The sequence below is a fragment of the Talpa occidentalis genome, unplaced genomic scaffold (assembly GCF_014898055.3).
Source record: "Talpa occidentalis isolate TD23 unplaced genomic scaffold, MPIMG_talOcc4v2.1, whole genome shotgun sequence".
Classification (NCBI taxonomy): Eukaryota; Metazoa; Chordata; class Mammalia; order Eulipotyphla; family Talpidae; genus Talpa; species Talpa occidentalis.
The window spans coordinates 152,190,968-152,216,175 of NW_026555331.1; the positions used below are offsets into that span (position 1 = coordinate 152,190,968).

Consider the following 25,208-nt stretch of genomic DNA (forward strand, 5'->3'; position numbering starts at 1 on the left):
AGGCTCGGGGCTGAGCTCCGTGCACCACTAGCCTCTGAGAATGGGCCCTTCAAAGCCTGACTTTGTCTGGGTCACTGCCAGACCCCAGACAGAGCGAGAGTAAAGCTCTGTGGGCGAGTCATAGGCCCCGGGTTTCACTTCCTGTGCCTCCCTGGAAGGAGACTGGAAACCAACTTATACCGACTGAAAGTGGGGTGCAACAGACGAACCAAGTTCTGAGTGGTGCCACCTGGCACCAGGGACCTCTGCACCCCTTCCCTGCTGCGCCCTGCTGGCTTGGCCACCCACCCCTCCACCAGCCACAAGCAAGCTGGGCTGGAGGGCTGCCCCTGGGGGAGCCCCAGCTTCTGCGGTGGGGGGGCCTCTCTCCAGCCCACTCCGGCTGGCACCACCTCAACTTGCTCCTGGTGCTCAGGGTACCTGGCGGTGGCAGCCGGCAGCCTCTGCCCTTCCTTCAGCTCAGGCACCGCTCCCAGCTGGTCTGTCCTGACGGGCCTGCGGGGTTCTGCGCCCCACGGCCACGCAACACGGGGGTGGGCTCCTACAGGGGACAGCAGCACACGCCGCCGCCCTAGCCCGTCCCTGGGCCGCCTTCTCAGCCCCCCCTTCCAAGCCAAACAAGAACGGCAAACAGGAAACGCTCGTCTTTTAAAAATTACTCTATTATCATCAAATAGAACCACAGTATCCAAAAGGTGATCATAAAGTTCTAGCCCCAGCTAAGTGGCCCTGCGCCGCCCCCCGAGTGGCCGGCGGCCAAATCACGCCCCCCGTGCCGATTGGTTTCATCCATTTTATTGTCAAGGAAAGTAACAGCCGAAGGGGGCCCCGGGTTTACACGGCAGCAAGCGGCCGGGTCTCGCGACCTCCGCGTCCCGGGGAGAGGGGCGGCAGGAGGGGGGGTCACAGCAAAGGGGCCGGGGGCGCGCGCCCACCCGCCGGGCTCGGGCCGCGGGGCCTCGGGGTCCGGGGCGTCCGAGGGGCGGGCGCGGGGGCTCACTCGCCCGTGTGGGTCCGCAGGTGGTACTTGAGCGACTGCTTGTAGCGGAAGCACTTGGCGCAGTGCGTGCAGGGGTAGGGCCGCTCGCCCGTGTGCGCGCGCTGGTGCTCCAGCAGGTGGTGCTTCTGCGTGAAGCGCTTGCCGCACTCGGCGCAGTGGTAGGGCCGCTCGCCCGTGTGGATGCGCCGGTGCTCCAGCAGGTGGTGCTTGCGGATGAAGCTCTTGCCGCACTCGGGGCAGGCGTGCGGGCGCTCGCGCGAGTGCACGCGGCAGTGGTTGGTGAGCTTGGACTTCTCGCTGAAGCTCTTCTCGCACTCGGGGCACTTGAAGGGCCGCTCGCCCGTGTGAGTCCGCTGGTGGCGCAGCAGGTGCGACGGGCGGCTGAAGCTCTTGCCGCACAGGCTGCAGATGAAGGAGACCTCGTGCTTGCCGGCGTGCACGCGCTGGTGGATCACCAGGCTGATGTGCAGGCGGAAGCTCTTCTTGCACTCGGGGCACGTGTAGGGCCGCTCGCCCGTGTGCGTGATCTGGTGCTTGGTCAGGCTGGACTTGTGGCTGAAGCTGCTGTCGCACTCGGGGCACTTGTAGGGCTTGGGCCCGCCGCCGCCGCCCGAGCTGGGCGACTTGGGGCGCGGCTTGAGCGCGTGCTTGGGCGCGAAGCCGGGCCCGCGCTCAGGGGACGCGTAGCCGCCGCGCGCGCGGTGGATGCGCTGGTGCAGCGTGAGCTGCTGCTTGTGGCGGAAGCTGACCTCGCACTCGGCGCACGCGTAGGGCCCCTCCTTGATGTGGCCGCGCTGGTGGATGATGAGGTTGATCTTCAGGCGGAAGCTCTTGCCGCACTCCATGCAGGTGAAGGGCCGCTCCCCGCGCCGGTTGCGCTGCTGCTGGCCGGCGCCGCCCCGGCCCTCGCCCAGGTGGCGCTCCCCGTGCGCGGCGGGCGCCAGCCGCTTCACCGCCGGGCCGCCCAGCTGCAGGGGCGGGGGGCTCTCGGCGCCCTCGGGGGACAGCTCCCCGGGCAGCGGCGGCGGGTACATGCCGGCCTCGTACCTGGCGGACAGCGGCCCGAGGGCCTGCAGGTGCTGCGGCAGCTCCTCCTCCTCCTCGTCCTCCTCCTCGTCCTCCTGCTCCTCGGTTTTGATCACGATGCCCTCTGCTCGGGCGGGGAGACAGACACGTTAGCGCGGCCGGTGCCCTCGCCTGGCTGTGGGCCCGCCGGGGCCCGCCCTCCCCTGGCCGCACCGACTGCAGAGTGCGGGCCCGGTTTGGTCTTTTTTACAAAAATCCAACCTCCCCTTTCCCTCCCGTCCCCCTCGGGGTTTCTCCCCGGGCAGCAGGAGGACGGCCTCCTGGGGTGGCAGGCGGCACTGCTGGGGCCCTCTCCGGGTTGCTGGAGCTGCAGCCACAGGAAAAGCAGCAGACCGAGGTGCCCGAAGTGGGCATCCTTGGGGGTCTACCATGATCTGAGGCCACGATCACCCCCTTTTCACCTAAGCTCCTTAAGGGTTGGGTTTCTACCACCCCTAGCAAAAGGGTCTCGATTCATCGGGCTCAACCTGTCCCCTCTGGGGGCTCCCATCTGAACTCCGCTCAGCCCCCCTGGTCTATATCTGTCCCCCCTTTGCCTTCCTCCAGCCACTTCCCCTCCACGTCTCCAGAGGGTGCCCATCACTTAACTCCCAGTTCCAATTTTGTCTTCCCGAATCTCACCTGCCCAGGTGGACGACTCACCTGCACAGTCTGACTCTCTCAACCCAGAAGCTGGGGTGAGGGGTCCTCTGCCTCTCCCATGGCTCTGGCATGGGGTGCTCGGCACAGGGAAGTGTTTCCTGAGCACCTGGCTGACAGGTTCCTCCTCCTCCCCGCGCCCCACCCTCAGCCTGCCCCTTTAGGACCGGGTGAGCTCTTCCCAGGCCCTGCGGGATGCAAGTCTTTGACCCCAGGCTGAACGTTCTTCAGCGCAGTACTCAGTCCCCTAAGCGCTCCTCCCTGGGAACTCTATTTTTAGTCACTGACTTTGTGTGACCTGAGAAAGTCACTCCTCCAAGCCCACCTGTGAGAGGAATCATAGCCTGCACTTGCAGAATTCTTATATGCCAACAAACAAGAACTTTTTCAAAGCCCTACACACCTGTTCTCTTTTCATAATCACAATATCTCATTACAGGGAAAGTCAAGCAAGACTTACCCCCATTTCATGGACACGGGCATCTAGGCCCAGCGATAACCCGTGATGTTGCCAAGTAAAGGAAATGAATTCACGGATCTTTGCGGAGCTTGCGATCTAGCCTGTCCCCTGAGACCACAAGAGGTGGGAACCAGCTGTGCTGTGACCTGGCCAAGGTTTTGTATGTCTGAGTGACTGTCACTGCCTCGGAGGCCAGTGTTCAGGCGAAAGCGCAGCGCCAAGAGTCCCAGCCTAGGCCTCTGGCCATAGGTCAACTCTGCCTTGTTTCTGTGAGGTTTCTTGGCAGGAAGTGACCAAGAACAGACTCAGGACAGGGGCTGCAATAGTGAGGAGGGGGGAAGCAGCTTCAGAGGTTGATAGGCCGTCATGTTGGTGCTGATCCTGAGAATGAAGGCTGTTTGTGAAAGACAGAGGGGGGACAGGGCCTAGGAAGATCGAAATGCTCCTGGAGCATCAAAGTGGTTTTCTTTATGAAATAAGCTGACTCTAAAATTCAGGACCCAAAACCCCACAAAGTACTGTTTAAGGATCTACTAGAATTAATGAGAATGCTCAAGGGTACCTGAGGCTTCTCTGAAGAAGCGGTAGCTGGGCATAGTCTTATAGCCTGCCTTGCATCCCCCACGATCCTTATCTGAAGGACAACGTGGGGTATTTTAAAGATTCCAGGAATACTGCGAAAATAAGGAGCTAGATGTGTATCTTTCGAGCAAGAAGGATGTCCGTGATATTACTAAGTGCAACAAGGGAAACTGCAAAGGAATTCTCTACGGAAAAAAATGGAGAAACATTTTAATCAACCTAATACTTAAGAAACCTAACTAAAGTGGACACGCATACATTTCTAAGTATATAAATAATACATAAATTGGTATGTGTAATGTCTTTTACACATGAGCCAAAACATCCACATAAAAACTGAGGGGGAGGTGATGGGGGGAAAAATAACTGATACTCAAGTGAGTTCTATCAAATTTGCAAAAAACACACCTCCTGTCTTATACATTATTTTTCAAAATACAGAAAAAAAGAACAAAAACTTCCCAGTTGTATAATCTTGTTTCCAAAACCAGGTGAAGAGGATTCAAGAAAAATCGATTCATTTCATTCATGAATATAGTTGTAAAACTCCTGAATAAAATAGTAGCTAATTAAATCTAATAGTATATTTAAAAAATACACCATGATAATCAGCTAGGGCTTTTCTTAGGAATGCAGGGACAGCTTGCTATGCGCCCATGCCCTTTCTGGTATCCTGATGCTCACAAGGAGCAAGGATATGCAGAATGGTATACTGAAGCTTTATAATGAAATAAATAGGTTCAACCAGAGAGAGACAGTACATTCATCATTTAAAAAAATGTAATACGTGCTCTCTCTTCAAATTATAGCACAAAGTAATAATAATCAAAACGGTATGGTATTGGAATAAAATAGACACAAATCAGTGGAACAGAACTGAGAGTTGAGAAAAAACCCACACTAATATGGACAGTTGATTCACATCAAAGGAGCCAAAAGCATACAATGGAGAAAAGGAAAGTCTCTTCAACAAATAGTGTTGGAAAACTGGACAACCACATGCAAAAGAATGAAACTAGACCACTATCTCATATCATACTGATATTCATTCAAAATGAAATAAGGACTTACACATTAAGACCTGAAACCATAAAATACACAGATGAGAGGCTTAAGATATGGTCTAGGCACACAATGGAATACTACTCAGTGATTAAAAAAAAAAAAAAGGGTGAATTCTTGCAATTTACAACAACGTGGGCCTTGAGGGGATTATCCTTAATGGAACAAATCAGAAGAACAAGACAAATACCAGCTGATTTCATTCATACATGGGCTATATAGAAACAAAACAAAGGAACAGACAAAACTGAGCCAAAACCAACCCTAGAAATCTGACTTCAGAACTGAGGCTAAGGGAGGGGGTGAGGGTTGAACAAAGGAGGGATGGGTACAAGGGACTGTGGTGGAAGCCTATGGGTGCCTTGGTGGTGTGGTAACACACCTGAAGTGGTGTGAACCTGTACCCCTAAAACATATGCAGTGTTGTAAACCAATACCGCCTCAATAAAAACAATTTAAAAAAAAATTAAAAAATAAAATGGTGCAGGCCTCCCTGGTGGCGCAAGCACTATGAAGCAATCCGCAGCCTCTGCAGCACGAGTTCGATCCCCAGCTGGCCAGGGAGCTACCCACATGGCACAGCAGACCACTCCTGTCTCACCCGCTGCTCCCCTCAGCTGTGTATTTCAGTAGCTCTGCCTATTCTGCTCCCCACTCTCTCTGGTGAATCCTCTCACCCCTCGCATCTCTGGCCTGTACCCCAGCTCTTGTATGCGTAAATAAATAAATCTTTAAAAAAAATAAATAAAACGGTGCTCTCCAAGTGTCAGTCCAGGCTCTACTGTGAGGTCAGAAGGATCAAGGACACACTGGGAGATGGAGCTTCAGTTCTGCACTATCCTGTGACCTTGAAGAATTTTCTAGACTCTCTGCCTATAGAAGGAAGGGGTCAGTGAGATGATGTCAGATCTCTTTGGGCCCCATATGGCCTCATCCCAGTATGTAGCACCTTCCTTCCTAGCCCAGAGCCTGAGGGCTCTGTGGCCCCCGTGCCCCATAGGGCCCCCCAGCTGGCTGGAGAAGCGGCTGGCAGGAGGCGGTCCCTGCAGCCCCCGGGCCACTGACCTGCGCAGCCCCTCTGCTGCACCAGCATCTGCTTGAGCTCGCTGAACTCGCCCGAGCCCTCAGTGGACTCCTCCAGCGCGCCGTCCTGCTCGGGCAGGTCCAGGTCCGGCTGCTCCCCGCACGGGTCCCCCAGTTCCGAGTCTGGGAAGCCGTGTTCCTCCACCTGGCCCATCAGGGGCTCGGGCGTCTCCAGGCTCTCCGAGCCCTCATCATTGGTCTGCACCTCGATCTTAATCACGATCCCGTCATGTGCTAGGGGGCAAAGATTTGTAACAAATATAAATAAGTAAATAAAAAGCATTTAGAAATATTTCCAATTCATTCCCCCTGCCCAGGGTTCTGCAGCTTGAGAATTCACGTTCACCAACTCTTATCTGGGCGACTGGGGGGCTGCAGCACCGGGTGGGCGGTGCGCAGACACGGAACCTTCTGGGCATTCTGTAGCCTTGAACACCAGCACAGCCTCGACGCCTGCTTTGTTTCCCCTGACCCCTAGGATGTCTCACAACTTGTAAAACAGCGCCAGGGGTTATTTAGAAAAGGCCCGAGGCGTGGCCTGATGCCAGCGAGTTTTTCTCTTTCCCTCAGCAACCCCCCCCTCCCCCCCCCCGCGCCCTTCCAGCCCCCTCACCCCAGGTCCAGCACCCAGACCAGGGACCTGCCCACCCCGGCCCAGGTCTATACCCAGGGGGTGCGCAGGGCTGGTTTTCAGCTCAGCAGCGGCGCTGATCCGGGCATTCGGCACGTTGCTGTTTCTCAGGGCAGTATTTTTTTTCTTTAATCCGCCTTCCCCGCTCACTCCCCACTTCTCGGAGGCGAGAGGGAACTGTGTAACTGACTGGTCTTCTCTGTCCTCACGGAGCTATTTATTACCCAGTCACAAGTTTTTATTTTCTGGCCAATATTGACACTTAACAAAAAAAAAAAAGACAGTCCTCCCGGCTCCTTTTCCCACCCAAGGATCGTGTAAAAATGCCCTCACGCCGGCCTCGCCAGGCGGCCCCTGGCTTTCAAGAGCGGTGCAGACGTGGGCCCCGGCGATTCTGTGGGGTGTCAGCGTCCCTCAGTGGGGAACGTGCCTTCTGTTCCCCGTCCTTGTCTTGGAGGACAAGGCCTCGCGCATCTGTGTCCTTGTGTCCCCCCCATACAGTGGTGGTTTCTTCGCGAGCCCAGGAGCGGGGCCGAGGGCGTCTCTTCCACCGACGTGCTATTGGGCGCTGTCCAGCAAGACGATTCCCACTGCTGCCAGCCCCGTGCCCCCGCACCCCCGCTCCCCAGTCAGAGGGTGAGAAGCCGGGACGCCTGAACCCCGCCTCCCTGGCTAGGGGAGCCGGGCCTCATCTCTTCTGATTCCGCGTGACCTGCGCTTTGCCCGCGGCCACCGGCAGAGCCCCCGACGCCTGCTGAAGACAATCCAGCTCCAGCGCTGCCCTCAAACCTCCGCCGACTGGGTTCATCATCAACCTTTTAGCATGAACGTCCTTAAAGCCTCATGGCACGAAGTACGCCCCTCTCTTCATGGCTTCTGGGTTTTCTTCCCTAGCTCAGGGGGTCTCCCTGGTGCTGGGCGCTTCACCGGCCTCCCAGGTGTCCCTCCAAGGCTTTTATTCTCGGGCTGTTTACAGGTTCCCCTGATTTCCTCCCAGACCAGCAGAGCTGGGGCGCACAATCCCCCGGCTGGGCATCCACGCCGTTGTTAGGGGAGTTACCCGTACGCAGCACACCCGCACCCTCCTCCGGCGTCTGCTCAGCAGGTGGCTGCCGAGGCCCGCAACGCGCTGTGGGGTGCGCTAGGGCCTGGGCCACACGGGCCACCAACACAGAGCTCCCACCCTCAGCCCGCTGACGCGAGGCGCCCACATGACTGTGCAGTGCAGGGTGCCCCAGGTCACAGCACCGTGCACAGAGGACGCTGGGCACCAACAAACTAAGCCCCCAGCCCCTGACCCCCGAAGCGGCCTCCTCGTTCCTCGCCCCTCGCCCAGCTCCAGGGAACGGAGACCAACAGCCCCGCTGACGCCGCCACCAGAGCACGCTGGGCTGGGCTCTGCTCCATCGACTTTCATGGCTGCTCACCTGGGAGCGAGCAGCCCGGGTGTGAGGCAGCTGGAAGGTCCTGGGCTGCATCCCCACAGCCTCCAAGCAGATGCGCCACCTCCCCTCAGAACTGAGTCCCCAAAGATGTCTCCAGCCCACTCTCTCACCAAAAAAGATAACGTCGCCCACAGCACGCCCCTGACTTCTGCCCACTGGAGCCCAAAGTCAGCATCCGCCTCCCCTTTCTCCTCAGCACCCCCTCTCACCTGCGCCTCCCCGCTCTCCTGCCCTGCCCACTCCCCCTGGGCTCCCCTCTCCTCCCGCTTCAGTCCCTCCCTCTGCTCTCGAACTCGCTGACTCCAGCATCAGGAAACATCTAACTTCACAAACTCCTTGGAAGATTTTGCTTGTCTCCTCCCTACAGTGATTAAGGACGACGTGCCCCTTCCGGGTAAACACAGAAAGTCACAGTCACTGCAGTCACTGGAGATGTCGTGCCCGGGGGCCCTGAAGACCAGCCTCGCCCTCCCCCTGTGCTGCCGCCCATGGCCAGGAACCCCAGCCATTTTAAACCATTATTCACTTCAAAATTACATGAACAGGGCCTGCTTTGAGAGTTGCAATTTAAATCATCCCTTTTCACCTCGAACTTCTATTTCCATCCTGCTCTGCCCACGGAATCTTATCCTAATAGGACATATTTTTATGCTTCGAATCTTACTGATCACCTCACCTACCACTGCCACAAAAATGAGTCTGTAAACCAAAGATTAACTTTGCTTTCATTCCCACGAACCCCAGGGCTCCGAGTGTTCATCCCCCCGCACCCCCATCACTGTAGAACGAGCCGCAATCATTCAAGGTGGGAACAGAAGTCCTGCTGGGCGCGTCTCTCCCAGGGGTGGGCCGGGGCCCGCCAGCTCCCTTCTCCGAGGATGAATATTCTCATGGTTTGGCGGGTTCAGGGTGAAAGCCACCCCTCCCTCTCGTGTGTACATCTCATCTGGGGAGTGGCTCATCCACACTGGGGTGCGGGGGGGCTGGCGAGGTCGTTTGGGGCTCATCGTGCCTGTCTTTGAACTTCCGAATGATACCGTCAGGGAGCACAGGGTTAACGCAGCATCGCAAGCTGGTCATTATTCTATTACCAGCTGCCATCTAAATGAAGTTCTTTCAATTTTGTTGGGCAAAAAATTGTGGCGAACAGTGGAACTTGCCAAGGTGTTCACACCAGCTTGGCTGGGGGGCGATGCACCCACCCCATCTGTTGGCTTCGAAGAGACACCCCGACTAGGACAGGCTGGCAGGGGCTTCCCCTTTGGTAACTAGACGGACCCCCTCGGCCGACCGTGTGTCCCTCTCGGGGAGTCTGCTATAGCCTCAAGGGCTGGGATCCCTGCCCCCTGCCCCCCATGCTCCTACAAATGTCACGTAAAGCTCTGGTTGAGCAGAATCTGCTCCTCCCTGGGGGGGTTAATTCTCATACGTGCAGCATTTACGCATTTGCAGGCTTTTGGCGGCTGGTTAGACCCAGGGAGGCCTGTTGCTCCCGCCCCAGATGCCGACAGAGCAGTGACAAGCAAACTGCACTTATAAACAGTCGTTTCTGCACCCAGTAGGAAGAATGAACCACAGACGCACACATCGAGTACAGTTTATGGCCAAACTAGCATTTCAAAGCAGGGGGAAAGTCTGGAAGAAATGGGAGTGGACACAGCTGGCCTCCGAACTAGAAGCAAAGGAACAAGTACCCGCACATATCTCTCAGCCACAGAAATGACGGATGGAGCAAAAATTCAGACATAAATAATGAAATCATACCCACGGTAGGAGAAAAACACAGATGACTTCCACCGCCCGCAGCTGACCGGGGCCACCCTGAGCCTGGGGCCACCCGAGGCCCACCTCGAGGACACAGGGAACACTCAGAGCTACACTCAGCCACGATCATTCTCTGTTGTGCCTTTTTATTGGAAATACATTTCTGCGGCTTTGCTGTCACATCACCTGACACCTGTGATTTGGCTGATCATCCCGGCGGTCACTTCCTTTTCTGAGATGCCTGTGAAGGGAAACATCCAGCCTACACGTTGTTTTCAAAGGTGCTAAATGTTTGTGGACATTCAATTTAATAATAAATAAAGCAGAGTGTTAGAGCTGTAGACACTTAAAACGTTTAATTATTTACACTCTATAACTTCTTTTTTGTTTTCTGGAGGAAAAACCACCTCCAGTATCAAATATTTTTCTAGGTTTTTGAAAAGTTTATAGGCTCAAGGCCTGTGATCAAAATACTGAATAAAAAGAGGCTGAGGAAGTATTTCTACACTTGACATGAAACCCACACCCCATAAAGAAAAATGACTGGTGAATCTGAATACATAGAAACTTAAAATTGATAAATTTGAATGCCTAAAAATTTGAAAGAGCTGTACCACACACATATACACACACACAAACACTATATATATAAAGCCAAGTTAAACTTGGAAACATATTTGTATCTGTAAGACAGACAAGAGGTAATATCCTTTTTTTAAAAAAGCTTTTACAGATCAATACTAAAGAGGCAAGTAATCCAAACAAGAATGGGCAAAAGATAATTCATAAAATAAGACCCACTAGTGAGCAGTACAGGGTTTCAAAATCGCCCCATCATCTCTTTATGGAAGTCAAATGAAAACATCAAAATACTGTCTTTTCTACCTAGCACTTCCGCTAATAGCAAAAAGGCAAATAATGTCTCCTGCCGGCTGAGTGTGGGGGCCGGGCGCGTGCACTGAGGAAGGTGAATAAATCAGCACCAGCGTTTTGCATGGCGCCCGCTACTGTCAAGCCTTGAAAGGGTATTCCTTTGACCCAGGAACTCTCTGAGGCAAGTTTCAGGCAGGTACACGAAGACTTCTTCCTAACGGATCTTCAGTGAGGCCCTGAGACGTGTGAGCACTCTAAACACACATCGGTGGGGTTTATCTGAATCAGTATGAAATCAGAAGACCTTGGCCTGCTATTTTAAAAAGGGGGTGATTCACATGTCAAGACACAAAGACAGACGACTGAAAAAAGTTGCCAAATAATGCACTTCTTCGTTGTTTTAGTTTTTTAATGTGTTTGTTACTTAGTCGAGGCTGAGTGTGTGTGTGTGTGTGTGTATGTGTGTGACTATGCACATAAATTGCAAGGGACAAATTGTTGACTTGAGAATCACGTGGGGCTTTCACTTTTTCTGAGCTTTTTCTTTTTGAATGATGTTGATGCAACTTTGGTTTCACTGGCCAGTGAAAACCAGTAAACGTTTCCGACCAGCTCAGAGCGAAGCATTGACAGCTGCCACTAGTGTTCCAACTTCCCAGGCCTGCACTTCGTCAGATTTTTAAACTGTATATTAATTTTTTAAAAAAGTTGTATCTGTGCATAGGCCACAGGGCTGAACGCGATCTTTAAAACTTGTTTTTTAAAAAGCACCTCTCCACCTTCCTGCTTCCCATAGGCAATCACTTCAGTTTTTCTAGCTGACTCCACCTTACTGCCCTAGGTACCACACTCTGCAGATTTTAAGCAGATTTCTAGGGCTGGTGGTGAGGACCTCTCTTCCCCATCCATCCACAGCTCCTCCAATTCCTCGATCCTTCCCAATTCAGTCTGTGATTTGGGCTAGAGTAACAGTGGGTATTTACATTCTTAGTTTATATGAATGTTATTTAAAATTGAGCCATGCCCTGTGCTCTAAGAGCTTTTCTTTGCCTGTAAACTTTCTTGCTTTCCTTGGGGCTAATAAGTCTTTTGCTTAGTTTACTGTTAATGATCATTGTCAGTTCAAAACCCACCCCCTGCTCCGCAACTGTCCTCTCAAAACATTTAAACATGATGGATATTTCTGTTTCATCTACTCAAAGAAATTTTTTCTGGAACCTTCTGACGTGCTCAGCCTGAACCAGTCGCTTCCAGGTGAACAGCTGTCTTCTCGGGACACCCCCACCCCCTCCCGGCACCTGAGTATTCCCTTTGCTTCCCATGTTGGGGCGCCTAACACCTCTCTCTTGGCTTACATCCTCACCTGGCAAAGCAGTGTCTCTCCCAGCTTGAGAGAAGGAGACCTCGAATATCTCAAAATGTCTCCATTTCACACTCATATTGAATGAGAACAGTCTGGGTAGACAGCAAATTCTAGAATGGCTGGAAACTGTTTTCCAATTTATGGGCACTGCCCTACCACCCGTGGTTTCCGATACCACTAACCGGCCTAGACGAGCCATTGCCCGTCCTGGGAGCCTGCAGGGCTTGGCTTGGTCCTCGGCGGCTCTGAAATTCCCCACTGAAGAGCATAGGCATGGGGCTATTTCACCCGTAGATCTGGAGAGATCTGGAGAGTTCTCCAGCACTTTCAATTTAGAAAATGACATGCTGGGGGGCCTCCTTGGTGGCGCAAGAGGTTAAGACGCAGCCTATGAAGCTATCCGCAGCTACTGCAACAACAAGAATTTGATCCCCGGCCAGGGAGCAACCCACATGGTGCAGCAGAACTCTCCTGTCTCCCTACTGCTCCCCTCAGCAGTGTATTTCCCCTCAGCAGTCAGTCTGCCTGTTCTGTTCCCCACTATCTCTGGTAAATCCTCTCACCCCTCACATCTCTGGCCTGTACCCTAGTTCTTGTATGCATAAACAAATAAATCTTAAAAAAAAAATTAACAGGACCTCTCCTGGTGGTGCAGGTTGTTGAGCGCAGCGCTGTGAAGCTGTTCACAGCCTCTGCAGCAAGAGTTCGATCCCGGCCAGCCGGTGAGATTCCCACACGGCGCAGCTGATCTCTCCTGCCTTGCCTGCTGCTCCCCTCAGCAGTGTATTTCAGTAGAAATGGCTTCCGATACCACTGACTGCTGTTCTGTTCTGCTCCCCATTCTGTTTCTGGTGAATCCTCTTACCCCCGCACCTCTGGCCTGTACCCCAGTTCTCTTATGTATAAATAAATAAATCTTTAAAAAAAAAAAAAAAAAAAACAGGTACCGATGCCGTCTCCACAACTCACCTCCTGCCCTTACCTCCCTCCAAACAGGCTCCCCACCCCCCATCTCTCTTGCTGAGGTCCCCATATGCAAATCGGACGCCAGCTCCACACTCCGCCCCAATGACCTACAGTGGAGCACAGCACCCGCACCGCCAACCCCCCACTTCCCCAAAGCTCTCTGCTCACCCACCCAAGACGGCCACCCTTGTTTCCAGCCACCTCCAGGTGCCTGCGATTCCTCTGCTTCCTTCTCTACTAAATCCCACAACAGCCCCAGGTACACGAGAATCATCACGGAGGCTACTTAGGTACCAAGGCCTGTCCCCCAACACATGTCCCCCAGTTCTCCAAATCTGCGCTAAAGTCAGGGCCCCCAAGGCATGGGCTGGGCCAGAGTGGGTCCACCGGCACCAACCCAGGTCTGCTCTCACCCAATCTTTCTGCAGCTGACTCCCTTACTCGGCTGCTCTCCGACACCGTCTCCTTGGTGGCCCACAAGTGCCTAATGGGTGCCAGTCGCTGCTCTAGGTCTGAACCTCCTCTGTCCCCCATCTACCTCCTACCTGGCTCATCCCTGCACCTTCCTATCCCACACCCCAGCCACCATGTGCTTTGCAGCCGAAGGAGCTAAGTCTCCACCTGGGCCGGACCAGGCCTCCTGCTGGAAAAGCCTGGGGCCTCCATCCCGGCCCTTCCCATCTCCCTCTGTGAGCCTCCTGGCGTCCGGTCGCTGCCCTGGAGGCCCCACAGGACCTGCATCCTCAGGCCGTCCCGGGCTCCTGGTCTCACCAGCCCCTCTGGCATCTGTCTCCAGCCCTGAGTGCACGTCGACCCATTAGCACGGCTGGTGAATGCATTTTTATACATGGGGTGTGTTTTGGTTGTTACTATCAGTCGTGCGACACTGCCTGATACAAAAAATAATTGACGCACTAGATAATAAACACACAGGAGAGACATACGGAACCGAAACTCCTCGTCATGACGTCTGTGGCCAGAGAACAGTCAGTCTATCAAACTGTGACGTCGAACTTGTACATCTCAGCCCACATTTTGGATTCTTTCCCATGCTATAGATGCTCAGAAAGGAAATCAGTAGATCATGTACTTAATATTATTATTAAAAAAAACCAAAAATCTAATTATCACTATATATAATATATAAAATATATACATTTACTAAAATATTTAAAACCTGCTTTAATAGGTTTCATCCAACTGCTTTTTAAAAAGTCAAACTATACACGATGGGCGGGAAGCTGGATTCTGGCCAGGCCTCCTGGGTCTCTGCTTCACTCTCTGCTCACCTGCCAGGGGAACACGCGGCTGGCGCTCCGACCCTCCTCACGGGTCATGCGTATTTGAGAGCAGGGTCAGTATCAGGTTCATCCCCAGATCTTGCCCTCAGGCCCTTAGGGGTCCAGACCGGAAATAATAGTTTCTGGAGTGAGTTTCCTTAGCCAGTTCAGAGCATCACAGTGCTGGGGGAGCTGGGATCATGAAAATCCTCTGCTGTCCAGACTTCTCCCGCCTGGTGTCCATCATACTTTGGGGCCCAGCCCAGGGCGGCTCTGTGGCCTCCATGCCCAGGAGAGCACACGTGGACAGAGAGGCCACCGCTGGAGATCAGAGCTCCGGCCGCTGGCCACCACAGCCACTCCGCCCTCCTGCCATCCAGGGCCCGCGGGGCCTGTGTGGGTGCCACACAGTGGCAGCAGTGGCTCGGCCTGGGCGAACAGAACACACCCAGCTGGGCAGAGCGGCTTGGGTTGTTTGTTTTCCATTCAGGCCCCATCCTGTGGGGACCCATGTGTGACCAGGGTGTGGACAAGTAGACAAGAGGATGGGGATGGTCACGCCTGTCCCGGAGCCTTTAAGAAGATGCGAGGAGAGCAGCACTTGGCATCAAACCCCACTGGGATCCACCTGGATTTCCACCACAAAGCCCTTCCCACATTCTCAGCCCTCTGCCTCCCGCGCAGCCTCCTCACCCCTCCTACTATGAGGCCCTCCATCCCCCATGACCCTCTTATGGCTGTGGCCACCGAGCTGCTCCGGTCAGGCCTCGCTCCTCCCAACAGAGCCCGCTCCTCACAGCCGCCATTCGCCCCCAACCCCTGTGCTCATCTGTTTTCAAGTCCCTTTTTTTTCCTGCCAGGATAGATTCAGGACCAGCCTCTCCCTTGATTTAAATCTCTGGAATGTAAGGACGCCGACTTCTCCGCCACTCGCCGGCACTCGCCCTTCCGGGGTCTGTCTCTTCCATGAGTCACCTCCGCGCCGGTCACCGGTCGCCACTCCTCACGGCGCTCCAGGCCTCCTCCTCGGTTTCTTGCAGGTCCCAGAATCAATGGCTTCAGCTCATAACAGGAGCTGGCTGTGCGCCCCGAGGCGTCTGCTGACCAAAGGCCCTGACCAGCACTGAGGTCGGGGATCCGCTTCCCCAGGAGAACGTGGAGGTGACGGGTGCAAGTCCAAAGGCAAGGCCACAGCGGGAGCCGTGCACCCTGAGAGCACGGCAGTGCTGGGGTGCAGAAGGCGCCTTGGAGCGCCCCCGCCCCGGGATGACAGCTCTTGTTCACCTGGCCACAGACAGGTCAGCCGCCACACCAGGCCCACGATGCCAGAGCCATCTCCTCTACAACGAGGACACAGGCCTCCAAAAAGGCCGGTGACTAAGGTCCGGCAGTAAGCAGGGAGGCGGGATTCGAGGCAGCAGCAAAGGCCTGCGCCAGCACTTGAGCCCCACACCAGGTGCTGCCTGCACCTCCCCACTGCCCCATCTAACTGCCATGCCCGGACACCCCAGGACGCGGCACAAAGCCTGTGTCTGTATCTCTCCCTCCTCTGCCCAGTGACCACCTTCTTCCCGTCCCGCTGTTTCCTATAGAGTGAGGTGACACGCGGTCAGGTCAGAAACTCCCCGAGACACTGAGCCACGTGCTCCTGTCGCTGCTCGGGCTGAGGCAACGCAGCAGCGCCCAGCCCCGAAGGCCTCCTGACCGCACACTGCTCGCAGCACCCTCCGGGCCTCCCGGTAAGGCAGGAGCGGGCACCAGGCGCCTGGAGTCACTCACCAGCACTGGGGTCGGCGGGCGGCTCACCCTCCTCGGAGTCTTCCTGCTCCTGCATGGTCGGCCTCTCCCCGCGCTCCATCTGCGACATGAGGTCCGGCTTGGAGATGGCGTAGTCTGGGAGACGGAAGGAGAGGAGACAGGCTGTGGGGCGAGGTTGCACTGGGCGCTGCAGAGCCGTCGCCCGTGTGAGTGAGATGCCTGAAGCAGCTGCCCACGGCCAGCAGTGTGGAAGGAGACGGCTGATTTCCCAGCCCTTTTCCTCAAGGTATGTGTGCATGCGCAGGTACACACTTGTGTGCTAACCACGGGTGTTTCCCTGCGGGACCAGCAGTGGGCCCCTTGCCACCAGTAAGCTGGCTGCCTGGCACCTGCACTCCCAGGTGCTCGCACGTGCACGCACCTGCTCGGGCTCTGTGACAAGTGTAGGAGCTGGCTCTCGGCGCCTCATTTCTGAGATGACAGAGGAAGGACAGTGGCTGTGCCCTAAAGACAGTGGCCACGGGCACCTATTTGTTTTGTACCTGATACCGAGGACAGGCCACTAAGTCCAGTACTTGTGGCTCCGTGGTGGCCGCAGGCATCGGGCACATTTCCCAAGCAAGTGTCTTGATGCCCACGTGCTTCCCAGGCTGCACGTGAAAGTCCATCACTGCCTGAGGGGCCCTCCATAGCCAGGTAGCCAGGCGCCCCCTCCTCCCAAAGCCTGGAGGACAGAACCCCCATCCAACTCAGGCCCATGGGGCCACCCCCCGACTTTCTGCCCATGTAAAGGAGCTAAGTCCTCAGGACTGAAGAAAAACAGACATCTGGGGAAAAATTAAATGGAAATTATACTTTAAAAAACCCTAGAAGCCAAACAGAACATTAATGGACTTGATTACATTGAAGAAATTTAAAGTTTCTTGGAAAAAAAGCCAAAGGTGAAAACACTTGGAGGAAATAATGACACACACCTTTGGCAAAAGGTTAACACCCCAGTCCTATATACAGAGCCTTCACAAAGAGCAAAACTTTGAAAAGCAAAGACAGGCGTTGGCGCTTCACAGAAGGAATGCCAGCGGCCAGCAGGTACAGGCAAAGATGCCCAAGGACACTGACCACCAAAGAAATGCACATTAAAATAACAAGGTGTCACCGTTTTATCTGTCAGAATAGACAGAAGAACGTGGGTTTGGGCTGGGTGAGGGGGTGCCGGGTGTGGGGGGGAGGTGCCGTGGCCCTGAGGTTGTAAGTGCTCGCCCTCTGGCCGCCGTGGGCCACTCGGGACGCTGTTCGAGGCTCCCTGGGTGCCCAGTGCCCAGCTGCGCTTACGGCAACACCAGCAGGGAGAAGACAGCACCCGCCTGCTGCTCAGCAGCCCAGACAGGCTGGGCCCTTAGGGTGCCGGGCCCTCGGGGTGCCCGAGGTCTTTGGGAGCGCTGTCTGCAGCTCCAGTAGGGGAGATGAGTGAACAGGCCCACTTGTGCAAACCATACACCACATGTGCACGCATCATGTGTGAGTGTGTGTGGTGTGAGAGTGTGTGTGCGCACACACAAGGAGGAACAGGGGCTGGGGGTTCACGGTGGTTACCTCGGGGAGTGGCACTGGCAGGTGGGCTTGCTCTTTATTATGTAAGTCTAAATTGTTGAACATCAGTTTTGTACAGACTTGAAAAAAGAAAAACATTAAAAAGAGTAAAGTTAACCCACCAGGGAGGATTGTGTATTTAAAATCAATAATTCTAGCAAGAATCAAGATTTCTCTGCAACAGCTGTATTTAAGGTTTCTCTAACTTTTTTTGGGTGCCCAAGGAGTTTCCCACGTCAGAGAAAAGGATATATCTAAAACCACGGTATAATTAGAGTATAATTATACTAAAGTATAATTTCCCAGATTTTCATCCTTAAATACTTTTATGAGCAAAAATAACAAGAATCCAGAGGCTCTGGATTGAAAGTCATTGAAATTGTGATTTTGCGGGGCAGGGAGGGGGGCACCTCCAATCTCCCTGGGTCCCAGCCTCCTCCCTGCACATGGGGACAAGATGTGGGGGGTGAATCCCTCGCGGGGGGTCAGGGCCCTGGAAGGTGAAGCGGGCACTGACACCTGCCCCTGCCCCAGGCGTGAGTATTAAATGATAAGACTCTGGCAGAGTACCGCACCACGTTTTGCTTAATAATAGTTTGCAAACTAATTTAAAAAAATGTATCTAGAGGCCACGGGGGAAATACATACAGGCAACAGGCCATGCCACCTGGTGGTGCTGCCCTGCCTGCCCCAGGGGTGCCCCGCAGAGTGGGGTCTGCTCGGCACAGGGGGCGTCGGGCTCACAGCTGTGCTCTCTAAAGCCCAGTTTCCCTTGCTTTCCCCGGGAGCCCTGGGTTCAGAAGGCCCAGAGCTTCCAAGTGAACCGCAGTCCCCAGGGCAGGGTCTTCTTACCCATGGAGACCAGGGACTCATAGTTGCCCCGCATCACATTCTTGTACAGCTCCTTCTGCCACTCGGACAGGTTCCCCCACTCCTGCTCCGAGAAATGGACGGCGACGTCATCAAATGTGACAGGGACCTGCAACCACACAACAGGCTCAGCTCCGCCAGCTGGAAGGTTGTCCCGGCCCACAGCTGCCAAGTCCCGGGGCGGCAGGGCCCCGCCCCCTGGCCCTGGCTCCAGCACCTCTTCCAAGGACTGGAGCGGGAAGGCCCAAGGCACAGCTGTGGGGTCACCAAGGACCGCTCTAGAAGTCCAGCCAGGCTTCCGGGGAGTGAGGGCCTCGGCCCAGCTGCTCCTCTTCCTAAAAGGACAATCCTCGATGCTGAAAGGGGTCTTGCACCAGAAGCAAAGGCCCACCGGGGAACATCTAGTGAGGTGGACGCTCGGGCCCCACTACACACTAAGCCAGATCCTGCATCAAGAAGAGCCCAGGGGATTCCCAGCCACATGCGATCCGAGAGCCCTGGCCTGAGACCAGGGTTGGGGTGCTGTGGCGGGCCGTGAGGAGGCTGCAGCACAGACGTGCATAAAGTAAACCTACCCGGTTCAAGTTCCTGCAGAATCTTCCAGGAAATAATACGAACACCTAACTGTTGAACAGTTTTTTCAGATCTTTCTTGAAATCACATTTCTACTGCCGCTAACATGATTTATGGTTCAACCCATAAAAGCCTTGAGCTGGACAGCGCCCCGGAACATTTCACTGAGTTCTCCCTCCACCTCCAGGTGAATGCTCACCCGGTGACTGGGGGCAGTGGCCCATCGCCACTGCCACGGCTCGACTTCTCCCCCAGACATCACAGCCTGGACGCCCTTCTACGCTGACACGCCCGGTCGCCGGATTTCTCTGCTCTATTAAGCTGGGAAACGTCTGATCCCGGCATGTCCTGTTCTTGGTTCAGCACATGGGCTACCGGGCGTCGTTCCCTCCCCCTGAACCGCTGCTTTGCCTCCTTTCACATGAAAGCCCTAAAACACGCCCAGTGCAGGTTGGGATAGGCTCACCTTGGGAACTTCTCCGTTGCTGCCGGGGGGCAGCCGCAGGATCCAGAAGTTTCTGTTCTTCAGCAGGTTCTCCATGTTCTCCAGCCGGCGCTGCAGCAGCCCGTACTCCTGCAGCAGCGTCCCCAGCACCACCCACTTGCTCTCCAGATGGTTCGCAAACTCCACGGCCGTCTTCTCGCAGTCGGCTATCTTTTTTTCGTTGGTGCCCGTCCTGCCCTCCAGGGTCAGGAGCCGCATGGCCTGGGCCTCCAGTTTCCTCTCCACCGCCTGGACAGCAGCCCACACGGCCAAGCGGGTGATCTCTGCCGTCGGCAGGGGCGTGTCCTTCTGGGCTGCGGACGAGAGCTGGAAAGGGGTGTCCTTTTGGGAAACCGGGCTCTGGAGCAGGGGGTCCATGTCGGTCTCAGGAACCGTGGGGGAAAGAGTCAGAGGGTCTTTCTCAGGAACCTCGGGGGAGTGGAGTGAGGCTTCGTGATGGTGGGACAGCAGTGAGGTGTCTTGCTCAGCAGCTGGGGGCGGGTACTGGGTCTCCTCTTGGGGTGTCAGGGGGCCCTGGAGATGACCTTCTGGCCCAGAAGCGGCAGGATACAGGAGTGAGGGTCTCTTCTGGAGCACAGGCGGCATCCGGCCGGCAGTCTCTTGCTTGGGCACACCAGGTGTCTGAGGCAGGGAGCCTTGCCGGGGCCCAGGAGACAAAGAAGGAATTTCTTTGGGGGGCAGAACACGGGATGGGAACAGAGTTTCTCGGGGGAGCCCGGCAGGGGCCTGACGTGGGGTCTCTTCTTGCAGGACGTTGGGGAATGACAGAGGTGATGAGCGCTGGGTCTCCATGTCCAGCTGCTGGACCTGTGTTCGAGGAAGGAAGGGAAGGACAGGGTTGAAGGCCACTGCCTCCAGCTGGCAGAAGCACAGACATGAATGTCTCCTGGAGACCCTGGCTCTGATTTAGACATCGATTATAAGACTATTATCAACAAGGAAAGACTGTCATGCCACCTTCTGCTTCTCAGAGCCACATCTGTGTGCACCACACACAGCTCCTGGGCACCCTCCCAGGAGTGTGGTGTGGGCGGGGGGCAGGCCCGGCCTGGAGCTGCACCTGCACTTTCCACCCTGTCTGTGCTGAGAGCCGCCTGTGTCACCCCAGCCTGGTTACTGGACCTCTCTGTTCTCAGTGTCGTCCTCCGTAAAGCGAGGATAATAGCAGCTGACGTACCTGCTACCTCATGGAGTTCTGAGAACCCCGAGCGTTAAATACACTCAAACTCTGTCCATTCCTGGAAGGGGGTGTCCTTTTGGGAAACTGGGCTCTGGAGCAGGGGGTCCATGTTGGCAGATGGCCCACTGCGGGGTGGCTGTCCGGGCTCAGGGCCCCACCCTGTGGCTGAGAGGGGCTATGGGAGGACCGGCGGCCTGGAAGGGCTGGAAGCAGCCTCGAGGCGGTCAGTCCTGGGGGCTACCTCAGGCCAGTGGGGACTAGAGCCAAAGCACGGTCTGACTCCTGGGGTTCCAGCGGTTCATGCTCCACCTGCTCCCCACCTGCCATATCCATGCTGAGAGTTCTTGGGTCACCAGGGAGAAGCCAAGGTATTCTGAGCGACCAGCTTGCCCCTGCCTGCCCAGTCACCTTTATGGGCAGTGGACAGGATTTCTTTTCAAACAAGGTCTGTCCATTTCCTCCCAACCTTCCTTCAATAAACCCACTGAACGGCCTGTCACTATGCGCCATCCACACGCCAGCTCTACAGTAACCGGAACCCTCATTTTCTTCAACTGATGAGCATAACCCAGTGTCCAGTCTGACATTTAGTAGGTGCTTAATAAATGTGTGCTGAATGCACGCACGGTCTCAATTACTGGATACCAAAGAAAGTTATGATGCAGTGAAGTCCCTCCAATCATCTATCAAGAACTCCTCTACACCTTCTTGTATCTTCCACAGCCTTTTCCTCGGTGCCCTCACTGACGGGCGGCTCGCACGACACAGCACCATACTTCTTAAACCAAGGATTGACGATTTAAGACCCGGTTTAGGTAAAAGGTTTCTGCTGCAGCAACCAGATGCGAGAGCTAATTAGTCAGGTAAGAGTAACAATTACTCAGCATTTATGATGTGCTGGAACTGGGTTCAGCATTTTCAAAGGTTATCTTATCTAAACCTCACAAAACCCTCTGAAAGAGGGACAACTCTGGTTATTATCCGCATTTCACATATGAAGATGCTACAGCTTGGCCAGGCTAAGTCGCTCGCTCAAGGTCACGCAGGCTCTGGCCTCAGCACCCGCACTGCAGGTTACTGGGGTCTCTTGTATCAGCCGGGCATGCGTTCTGAAGCCTGACCTCTCAAGTGCAGACGCTGGGAGATGAAAGGCCTGGGGAGGGTCTACCGAGGGGAAAGTCCAGCTGGTAAAGACATTTCCACTTAAAGCCGGGCAGGGACCCCTCCGAAAACCCCATCAAAGTCATGGATTCTCCCTCGCACAAAAGCATCCGTGGGCACAAGGACGAAACTCTGCAACAGCTCCAAGGGGTTCAGAGACCCTTCAACCTGAAGGCCCATGACCAGCTAAGCCGCTGCTCACCCCGGGAAAGGCTGGACAGCCCTGGGGTAAAGCTCAGACAGGGAAAGTGAGCATCATCTTCATCTGTCCTCACAGCGGGATGAGGGTATTTGCCTACAACTAGTAGGAAGAAGAGAAAAGCCCCGGGGGCCACATTAGTCTCCCTGAGTAACACAGGGTTTTAATGGAAACAGTGAACAAAAAGCGCCAGTACAGTAAATAAAGTCAGCAGAGTAAGACAGCTTTCCAGCTAGTTTAATCAGCGCTCAAAGGAAAATGCCATTTCTTTGCTCTGTATCATCAGATGTCCCCATTTCCAGCTGGGGGGACTGGTAGAGGGATGAGGGGTGCACAGGAGCATGTCCCTTCCCCCACACCCCCAACAAGAACCCCTGGCTAGAATTTCATCAGTCCCAGTAAACACGTGGCTCGCTTTTACCCTAAGCAGATATGGCCAAAGAGAGGTATGGAGCTATAAAAATAATACCTCAGATTTAAAAGCTCAAACTGTTGGGGTGTGGGGGGGGCAGAATTCTGAGCCATGTGTCATAGCATTTACCTCCCCCATGTAGCCCACGTGGAGGAGGCCTCCAGGACTCATGCCACATTAGCACAAAAACATCGCCCGCAAATCTGACTTCTCAAGAGCGCCGTGTCACTTCCCTGTTCCGGCCCAGCGCGGTTCCCCCAGAATTCTGTACCTCTCAAGGGCCCTGGACGCCTCAGCCCCAAGGTAGGCATTTAAAGATCGTCAACTAATTTTATTTATTTTTCCTAGAGCTCTCCTGAGTGATGATTTTTAAAAAGGACGGGGAGGCTTGTGACAAAGTCAGTGATGCCCACCCCGTCCCTTCCTGCACAAAACGGGAAACTGAGGCTGGCGCGCCGAGCCCCAGGCAGCCACCCTTCCCAGCACGCCGGCTGCAGCGCCCAGGCCGGCTGCGGGGAGGCCGTCAGGCGCATTCAGCAGACCGGTCTGGTCCGCCCTGCGGAGGCATCGGCCCTCACCCCTCAGCAGCTCGCTCCCCGGACCCCATCTGTCTGGACGCCCAAAGTTTGGCTGGGGGCCCTCCTGCTGCAGAGGCCGGAGGCCCGGCCCGAGGGTCACCTGCCCCTCCGCGGGGCCGCTCGGCCCCTGCCCGGCTGTCACCCTCGCCTCCCCCACCCCCCCACCCCCGACGGGCCGCGTCCGCCGCACGGGCCCCAGCCCCTCAGCCCCTCAGCCGCCGGCGGCGGCGCCCCGGCCGACCCTCCCTCCCCGTCCAGGCCCGCGGCCCGGAGGCCGGCGTCTCGGGGGCCGCGGGACGCGGAGGCCTCGCTACGTGACCTTGGGGCCCGGCAGGGCGGGTCGCCGCCCGGGGTCCGTGCCTCAGTGTCCCCGCTCCGCGAAATGGGGAGACCGCGTCAGCGCCGCGCCGGCCGCCTGAGGCCCGAGCTCTGCGCCAAACGCGCCGCGGCAACCCCGACGGACGCGGCGCCGGCCCCGCCGGGAGCGAGGCGCGCCCGCCCCGCCGCCGCCTCCGGGCCCGCGTGCCGGCCAGGCCCCGGCGTCCCCGCCGCCTCGCCCGGACGGCCGCCCGCCGCCCCCCCGCCGCCCCCCCCGCGGCCGCCCTGCCCCCGCGCCGCCGCGCCGCGGCCCCTTACCGACACCCCAGGCCGGGCCGCCGAGCCCGGGGCGCGCAGGCCGTCCCCGGGGCCCCGAGTCCGCGCGTCCGTGCGCGCGCGGGCCGCCCTCACCGGAGCCGGGGCCGCCTCGGCCATGGCCCTCCGCGGTCCCGGCCGGCCCGGGAGTCGCCGCCGCCGCCGCCGCCGCGCGCGGCCCCACGCAGGCCGCCCCCGGCTCTCCGCCCGCGGCGCCCGCCCGCCCGGCCTGCCCCGCCCGGGCTCGCGCGCGGCCGTCGGGCCCGGCCTGCTCGGGGCGCGCGGGGCGGGCGGGGACGGAGCGGCCGCGCCGGGCGGCGGCGTCGGAGCGGGGCGCGCGGCGGTGCGGGCGGCTCGGCCGGCGGCGCCCCGGCCGCGAGCTGGGCCCCGGCCCTCAGCCCCGGCCCCGGCCCGCGCGCGGCCCCGCGGCGGCGACCCCGGCTCCGGCCCCGGCCCCGGCTGCGAGCTGCGCTGCCGTCCCGGCGCCGCTTCAGCAGGGGAGCTGCTCCGCCGCTGCCATGTTGCTACAAACTGCATCCTGGGAGGCATGGCCCGGCCGCCGTTTAAAGAGAAACACTCCGGCTCGTCGGAGGCGCGCGGAACCCAGACAGCTCCATCTACAGCCGGTAGGAGCGAACAGTGGCGAGCGGGCGGCGGGCGGCGGCGGCGGACACGCCCTGAGCCCCGGCCCGCCCGTCGCGGCGCCGCGGCCCACCCGGCCCGGCCTGCCCCCGCGGGCCCCGCGCCGCTCACCTGGTGCGCGCCGCCCGGGCGCCGGGTCGGAGCCGGAGGCGGGAGGGCGCGGAGGCCGAGCCGCGCGCGGCCCCGGCGACGTGGAGGGTCTGGAGGCGGCGGGTCGGCTCCGACAGCTGCCCCCCGCCGCCGCGGCGCGTCTCACACCCAGAACCCGGGCGCCCCCTCCAAGCCCGCGCTCACAAAGGCGCCGCCAGAGCCGTCACGCCGAAGAAAGCCCGAGTTCATGTGACCAGCGCGAGCAGTCCGGCTTCCAGGACGCGGCTGGTTCCCGGGGCAGCGGGGGTGGGTGCTTTGTGAGACGCCCGCGCGCTCGCGACCTGGGGGGCGGAGGGCGAGGGGCCCAGGGCTCGCGGGCGGACGGGCGGGGGAAACTGAGGCCGGGAGGGCAGCCCCTGTTCACCCCCGGGAGTCTCGGGCCCGGGCCCCGAAAGGAGGGGCAGAGCCTGGCGTGGCGACCCCCTTCCCGGGACAGGTTCACACACCCGCATTTGTGGGCGGCCCGTGGGGTCGGGAGCGGCGCGCTCGGGGGAGAGAAGGCGCGCTCAGGCCGGCTGCTGGCTGCGGGGGGGGGGGGGCCCGCTGGACTGACTTGGGGGGGGCAGGGATTTGTTCACCTCGCGGGACCCCAGGGCGGGGGGAGGGTGGAGCCGAGGGGGAGGCCTTAGCGCGCCTCACGTCTCTCTTCAAAAATGGAGAGATCAGGCCAGGGCCACGGAAGGCTTTCCCGCCCGCCCCCGGGTCGGACTCCCCCCAGCCTGG

At 57.2% G+C, this 25,208-nt stretch overlaps 1 protein-coding gene across 3 annotated transcripts; it reads right to left on the reverse strand.

Moving 5' to 3' along the window:
• Positions 1-964: 964 nt before the first annotated feature.
• On the reverse strand, positions 965-24,465 carry ZNF777 (zinc finger protein 777). 3 transcript variants are annotated; one of them, XM_037515310.2, is made up of 6 exons: positions 24,447-24,465; positions 19,492-20,337; positions 18,435-18,561; positions 16,014-16,127; positions 5,895-6,146; positions 965-2,150 (listed from the first exon to the last, which is right to left on the reverse strand). In XM_037515310.2, exons 2-6 carry the CDS (start codon positions 20,320-20,322, stop codon positions 997-999), a joined length of 2,478 nt encoding a protein of 825 aa, XP_037371207.1. In that variant the 5' UTR covers positions 20,323-20,337; positions 24,447-24,465; the 3' UTR covers positions 965-996. The 3 variants fall into 3 exon arrangements, with proteins under 3 accessions (XP_037371207.1, XP_037371192.1, XP_037371200.1); XM_037515295.2 differs by lacking the exon at positions 24,447-24,465 and adding an exon at positions 23,697-23,740; XM_037515303.2 differs by lacking the exon at positions 24,447-24,465 and adding an exon at positions 22,074-22,991.
• Positions 24,466-25,208: the final 743 nt, after the last annotated feature.

What these genes read in the sequence shown, in the direction of transcription:
- ZNF777 (XM_037515310.2), bottom strand. Translation starts at nt 20,322, where the DNA reads ATGGAGACCCAGCGCTCATCACCTCTGTCATTCCCCAACGTCCTGCAA. An exon ending in GCAACGGAGAAGTTCCCAAG is followed by an intron (nt 18,562 to 19,491) that starts GTGAGCCTATCC and finishes GTGTGGTTGCAG; the next exon opens with GTCCCTGTCACATTTGATGA. An exon ending in GCCCGCCGACCCCAGTGCTG is followed by an intron (nt 6,147 to 16,013) that starts GTGAGTGACTCC and finishes TTTGCCCCCTAG; the next exon opens with CACATGACGGGATCGTGATT.